Raw genomic sequence first — 7413 nt, 5'->3', positions numbered from 1 at the left:
CAGATCCAGATTTAGCACAACCGTAGTTTCAAGGCAATTTTGTTCTTTTTGCCACTTATTTAAAACTTACAAAATTAATTTTACATGGAGTGCACCAATGGGCATCTGCTATTCCTTTGGAGATTTAAAAAAAGCTTGAGGACATTCGTCATGTCACTAGGAGGAATTGCTATTACATGAAACCAGGTCACAAAATATTCTTTAACTACAGCGGGTCACAGCAAAGAGCATTTTTTTCTTTTTAAGCAGAAAAGAAATATACATCTCACTTCAACAAACTATCAAATCGAGCCCAAAGCTTATTCTAATACAAAAGTTAGACAAAAAGTTGCTACTCTATTGAGGAAAACATCTGTAACTGAACAAAATTTGAAACGCTGTTTTCCAACACGTCTTTTTTTTTTAAATAGAGACTTGTATGCATTAAGACAGTATTTTTAAACGAAATACACCAACGCATAAAGATCTCTCTGTACAGCAGTAAGTATCAGAAGACCGTAACGGCAAGGGTCAAAGTATCATGAAATTTAAAAAAAATAAAGCTGACAGCAGGCTGGCTTGGGACAAGAAAACAATCTGAGTCTGGCTTCATATTTCAAAAATCATGGCATATAAGTAAAAAGCATCTGGAAAAGCTAGAAAATGCATTTCAGAACCACATAGAGTGTGTATATACACTGTGTGTGTACACATAACAGGAAAGTTACAAAATGACATGTTTAATCCCATTTACATTATGCTTGGCTGTTTCTTTGCCCCTTTTAGTTCAGGCCTAGTTTTAACAGCTATTTCAACAAACAGGGTAGCATGTGATAGTATGACACACCAGCAATTTTCACACCTGCACTTCAGATAAAATAGGCTCATGCTGATTCTTCCATTCCAGGCACAAACATCAGAATACTTGAAGATACAGGAAATAAACAGCTGTTAAAGTCACATTGGAAGTGATGGATGTTTCTGGGACAGATGTAATTGGGAAGTTAAAAAATGAAGACAGAATGAAGGGTCTACAGGACTACTCATCATTAAAATGATTATTTAGCTCTCTACAGACAAGTATTTTTTTCTATTTAAGTATAAAGCCAGTAAAATTCACCCAGTTTCACAAAACCTGAATATATGCATTTTAGAGGGATGATTCTAGATCCTAACATCACTGATGGTATTGCTGCTCATATCAAGCTATGAATACACTGGAATAATATTGTGACAGACACATAGATCACAGCATAAAAATAACTGCCAAGTTATGCATTTTGAAAAAGTTAATAGTCCAGCTGAGTAAAGAATATACTAAACTTCAGGAACAAAGAGATTACAGTTTAATAAACCCTAGTGACCACAGGAGGACATCTTGACTTTAGGTGTAAGATCAACTTGTATCTGCAAAATCATCAACTATTTTTTTCCAGAAATGGTAAAAGCTGGGTAAACTTTTACATTATTTTATATGACTACTGACATCTTATGATATCAATGAAAAGGTATGTAAAAAAAGCACACTGATCATGAACTAAACTGAGACACATTTAGTAACACTAGATTAGACTGGTAACAAAACCAATACATATTAAACACATTTGCCTAGTTTTCAGACACACAGGAATATAATTTACTCACAATTATCCATAAAGCTGAGTCAGTCCTAAGAACTGAGTTTCTATTGTCACCATAGTATAAATAAATGCAGCAATATCTCCAGATTTTACCATATTCCAAACCCTAAGATCTACAGTTATTTATCTCAGAGGTTAGCAATTTATAGCTTCTCAAAAATTAAAAGCCATCATTACTGTAACAGTCAAGCATTTAGCTCTTTAAGAGTCCTAGCAAGCATAAAAGTTTAAGTACTTCTCCAGAAGTCACTCAGAGTATCTATACAACATACGGGAAAATCATTTCCTAGAAAACTGAAACTCTATGTAAAACCTGAAATGTTTGTGATGTTTAATAGATATTTTCTTTCTGAAGCTAGTAAAGTTACCTTTTGCCACATAGAGAGTATCCAGAATCAACTAGTGGTTATAGATGCTTTACAGAAGTCTTGAAATAGTTTCATGAATGCTTAAAAGACGGTGTTAATTTGTGTAACCACTGGAGAAGCATGTTTTTCAGTGTTTCTCACTAGAAATACTTCAACTTACCTAAATAGGGAATACAAGGAGTCATCTTCAAGCTGCTGATATAATCTCTAAGTCTTTTGTAATTGTCTTCTTTACTCATAACATACTCCAGCTTTTCAAAGGTGGCTTTATCCTTTCGACTCAGTAACTAGGAGGAATAACAAAAAAAGGCAAAACCAGATGAGCTTAAATTTGATCATTATGATTTCTCTTTTACCCTTATAAACATGGATTTCCACACCCACCCCTGCTTGTTGATGTTACTTGTTTGTTTTTTAAATACATGTGCTTCAAAATTATAGCATTTACTCCTTAAGGATGAGTACTTGCAGAGTTTACAAAGAAAAGTAGTTATTTTGGCTGTAAAGTTTAAACTAGCCTTTTTTATTTTTAAATTTCACATGCTGTCTGCATCTACAATATTTCAAACCAGTAATTTATTCATTCTTTATCAGATAGACTGATAAATTTTGTACTAATCCAGCTTCACAAACACCCAAATTCCAAAATATGTTCTTATTCTTGAATTAAGAGCTATCTCAACAAATAATTTTCCAAAGAGCAAAACAATACCATTAAGATCTAACAAAAATCTTTAAACTACTTCCTTTACAGAAGGCATTATGGACAGCCTTGAATACAGGCTGTGAATATTGTTCTGTCAACTAATTTTATTGGCTCTTAATAGTACAGGAAGGCCCACTTCAAACGCAAAACTTTGAAGTCATGGATCTCTTTCACTGTCCTTCCCCCTTCCCCTCCAAAAAAAACATCTCTTCCTTTGACAGAGTTCACAGCACCTAGAATCTCTTTGTAAGATTGGGAAAGTAAGTTATTTTTCAAACATCTAGGTGAACTACTGCTGCAAGACCACATTAAAAGCTTCATTTCAATTCGAAGCCAGAATTCAAAGAAGGGTATAAGATGTTCCCACTGAATGTTTTGTCAGAAGACTCAGCGTTCTAATTCCAATTATGATTTTTCCCCTATAAGATACCTCGTAATGCAAAAAGTACAGGGGTCAGACTGCTGAATTTTTATGCTTATTCCCTTTTCTCTTTCAGTGAAGACAAATCTATATGAACATGGTAGAAGCATCCCTTCTATGAAGCTGTAAAGTCAGTATTGAAATAGCTGCTCTTTTTACTTACATTTCCTGTGTCTTCATTAGGATAGCTAACACATCACCAAACTAAACATTGGCTTTCCGAAGAAAGTCACTTTTAAAAAGTCAGTTGTATCCCAAGACACACCAACCTCTGACGTTCTAGCAATTAATTTACATCTTTAGCTTTGGTTCCAATATTCAGATGAAGAACATTTCAAGTTCATTAAAATTGCAGACATCTGCCAATTCCAGGACAAGGAAACAGTAGAGAGGCATGACTTCTTTCCAAGCACCAGAGCATGACATTTATCTTTTAAAGTTTATCTCCTCAAAGATGGTTCCAGTTTAATCAGCCCAGATTAGCTTGCTTTAATAGTATTCTAAAATATTTTGCCTCCATTTGGTGTCTGAAAGGCTTTTTATACTTTTGCAGACGGGAAGGTAAGACAAGACTAGCAGACATAGTATTCATTCATGCCTAAATTCAGACTCGAAATTAATTGTATTTTCCTCAAAACATGCTGATTTGCACACTTGTGTTCAAGTCTGATATACCATTTCAGCTCTTTGAATAATCTCTGAAGAAGCTGATCCTGTATGACTTTCCCTGGTGCTCATGGTGGAATTCCCATCATTTCTACATGAATGCAGGAAGTGGAGACAAGTACACAGAACCTGACAATATTAAAAGTGTTTCTGTGAGGAGAAATAAGGATTCAGCTGTTATTTCTTCAGTTTTGGAGCTGCTTCTTTTTCTAAATAAATTTTTTTACTGTCTCTTAGGCTCAAAGGATGTAAAGAACAGTAAAGAGATGTACATATGCAGAGACAACAAAAGCTAAGGCTGACAGCTTACAGGAGCAGGGAAGGATTTGGAGCCTTCCAGTCTGCTCTCTGCTTTCTAATTATAATATACCAGCACTGAAGACAACCTTTTGGAAATGCAAGAAAGGAGGGCTGAGACGTCAGAGCGCTGGCAGAGTGGGGCAGGATTCACTCATCTAACTTCAGATTTCTAATGATTATTTGCTTACATTGCCCAAGTCCTAGCTCGTCATCTACACTTCCTTTACATGACATGGAGAGAAGAAAAATACTGTAAGTAGTTTCTTAGAAAGGTTCATAATTCTTTTAAAGTTTTGAACGAGGCAAATCACACATTATAAGCATTTATTATTCTCCAGAGTTCAGAGGGTGTGCAGACAGTGAATGAGAGAAATTTCAGACATATTCAGACATACCGTCAGAAGACATGAATTTAATCTTTTTTTAGGAACATTAGATTACCAAGCAAATATTTAACGGTCCCTTTCAACTCTAGATTCCATCCATATTAGGTGACTTTTTTCTTTTCGGGAGTGAATATACTTGTGGCTATTTTCCTGACTTAGTTTGTAGCAACGCACAATCAAATACTCCCAGAAATGAAGAAATCAAACCTTAATGAAGGTTTTGGCAGGTTCCCATTTAACTCACTCAAAGGACATGGTGACTCAATGGCTCGGTGTGCCTTTTCACATGTCTCTTCTTGCTTTTAGCATACAGAAAGCCAAAGGCTTAGAACTACTTCAGGAATTTATAAACTGAACTTCCAAGAGAAAGACATCCCAATCAGTTTGCAGTGCACGTTGCTAGGAGCTATCCTGCAACTTGAATTTGCAAAGGCTTATCTAAGATGATAGCATAGACTCACTTGGGATTCTATGAGAAATTAAACACCTGCAGAAATGAGGGAGAAGTTACCTGGCATTTCAGAGGCTAGAAGAGGGAAAAACTTTACAAACTGATACACATGCCAAGAGCACACTAATAATCCTCATAAGTGCAAAGCAGGACCTCTGGCTGACCAAGTGGGAAAACAAACTGAGGACTCCCAGGTCTGAAAAGCATAATTATGGTAATAACTAATATGGTTATATTAATATATGGTTATAGTTGACGTTTGTTTCCAGTCATGTACCAAAAGAAATAATAAATTTGGCATTAATTATTTAAAAATGTTTAGGCATCAATTCATCAACATGACAAAACTAGAAAAACAGAAGTTCTCCTCAAGATCATTTTGAAGTGTTAACTTCCTTAAGATTTCCTTAGAGAGATTTTTGGTATTTTGAAACAATGTCATATCAAATGATGCATTTGCAAAACGTGTCCAGAACTCTAGATGAGTATCTCAACAGGAGTAAATTACATTCAATTTTGGTAACATTTATCAACTGAACAACATTATCATTCAGTTATCAAAGCAACACTTTTTGTAAGATGTGAGGATGTGATGACAGGTCTTTAGTGAAAGTTTTAGCTCTTTTTAACAATCTATTTACGTGGATCCCTCGCACAGGAGTATTTCAGTCACTTGAGTATTTCTGTCACACTTGAAAACGTCACAGTGTCATCTATACAGCTAGATGTACAGCTGAAGCAACCACAGTGTTTTCTTAGCTCTGAGGTATCAGCGTCATTCCTAATGTTCTTTTGATCAAGGATACAACTACACAAAAATATTAATTACAGTCAAAAACCAGATGTCAAATAAAAAATATTTCCAAAGAACACTGTTCTTTCGTGATCAAGGATACAACTACACAAAAATATTACAGTCAAAAAACAGATGTCAAAGAATACTGTTGTTTCATAACTGTACAAAAGCAGACATACAAATATACCGTATAATGCAGTTGTTATAACTACAAAAATAATTCTGAAAACAGTGAGGAAAATTACTAGATTTAGTTATCACTCAGAGAAACTACAAATCTCTTTATGGTAACTGTACAAAAGCAGACATACAAATATACCGTGTAATGCAGTTGTTATAACTACAAAAATAATTCTGAAAACAGTGAGGAAAATTACTAGATTTAGTTATCACTCAGAGAAACTACAAATCTCTTTATGGACACTGAATCAAGAGTTTCTGGATGACTGCTCTCCATGACAAAAAAAAATTCCAACAGTATAAACCCCTAAATGGCTGAAGTACAACCCCCCTTTGGCATCCATAATTTTCCAGCAACTAAATACGAAATAGCTTCTGGACAAATTAGAAGCCTCTGCACTTAAAAGAATCTACAGGGAACTATTTTTCAAAGGAAAATATTTCTACGCCAGAATGGAAAAAAGAAAAAAAATTCAACAGGAAACCATAAACTTAAGAGGCACTAGAAGCATTAAGTACACAGTACAAGAAGATTAAAAGTATCTGTAATAATTATTGCATCCTTGAAAACAAGCTACAGAATGTTGTAATTTCCTAAGAATAAATTAAACCCCCTCCATTGTCCTGCTGCTCACTTACCGCCCACGTTTTAGTCAGCCTGAAGATTGGAGCGCTCTGTAGGCCTGACACAACTGCCATAAGTGCATGCAGATTATTCAGCTCATACAGTTTCTGAGAACAAAAATATGTACAATAATCATAAACAACCATCCAAGTGAAGTCAGTAATGGATACAAAATAACCATCTAAAAATGAAGCAATTTTGCACATTCTAAAATGAAGGGCTAGTTACAGTGAACTGCTGTACACCCACACCACTTATGGCACCTCCAAATTCTTCATTACTGCATCTACACACCTTTGGATTAGACTATACTAGCTGTTCCATAGTTCACAGAGAACCCTTCAAAAAAAACCCAAAAAACCAACCTACATAGGCATGCATCTTGGAATATATATCAGAAGTGCCAGAAATCTTCTGACATTCAAACCCACAAATTCCTTTCATAGCATTCACCAGAATGTTAAAATTTCCCATGTCAAAAAGGATAACCCAGTTGTGAATGATGTAATCATGGCAATACTTCACATTGTAAATGCACTTGGCACCACAGGTTTATGTAGCTACCAAGGCTGCATCAAAGCACCCCAAAAATATTGTTGCACGGTTAAATCAAGCAGGTAGATTTCAAAAGCCTGGAGTACTTCTCTCACCAAAAGACAATTTTTTGGGTATGACAACTAAAACTAACTAGTAGAAAGGAACAATGAAGTAAAAATTGAACACGGAAAACCTCAGGGTAAAAAAAATTCTTTAAAACTCTATACGGAACACTGTGCTTAACTACATTTTCTCACATATTTGGAATTTTCCTCTCCTCTTTTTTTTCTTTCCCACTGTCTCCAAAACCATCAATCAGCCTTGGCCATCTAACTACTGCTACTACTGTCACAAAAGC

The 7413-nt window shown here is 35.2% G+C and overlaps 1 protein-coding gene across 8 annotated transcripts in view; it reads right to left on the bottom strand.

Annotated features, from left to right (window-relative positions):
* Positions 1–7413, bottom strand: part of RALGPS2 (Ral GEF with PH domain and SH3 binding motif 2) — a 164375-nt gene that overhangs the window by 73428 nt on the left and 83534 nt on the right. For all 8 annotated transcript variants that reach the window (XM_014943459.1, XM_014943457.1, XM_014943458.1 and 5 more), the window contains 2 exons: positions 6533–6625; positions 2148–2274 (listed from right to left, as the gene is read on the bottom strand). In XM_014943459.1, the coding sequence (XP_014798945.1) occupies positions 2148–2274; positions 6533–6625 (220 nt within the window). The remainder of the gene's footprint in view (positions 1–2147; positions 2275–6532; positions 6626–7413) is intronic.

Source organism: Calidris pugnax, unplaced genomic scaffold, assembly GCF_001431845.1.
Source record: "Calidris pugnax isolate Ruff unplaced genomic scaffold, ASM143184v1 scaffold63, whole genome shotgun sequence".
NCBI lineage: Eukaryota > Metazoa > Chordata > Aves > Charadriiformes > Scolopacidae > Calidris > Calidris pugnax.
Note: the sequence above shows the minus strand (reverse complement) of the source record. Positions and strands in the feature narration are given on the sequence as shown.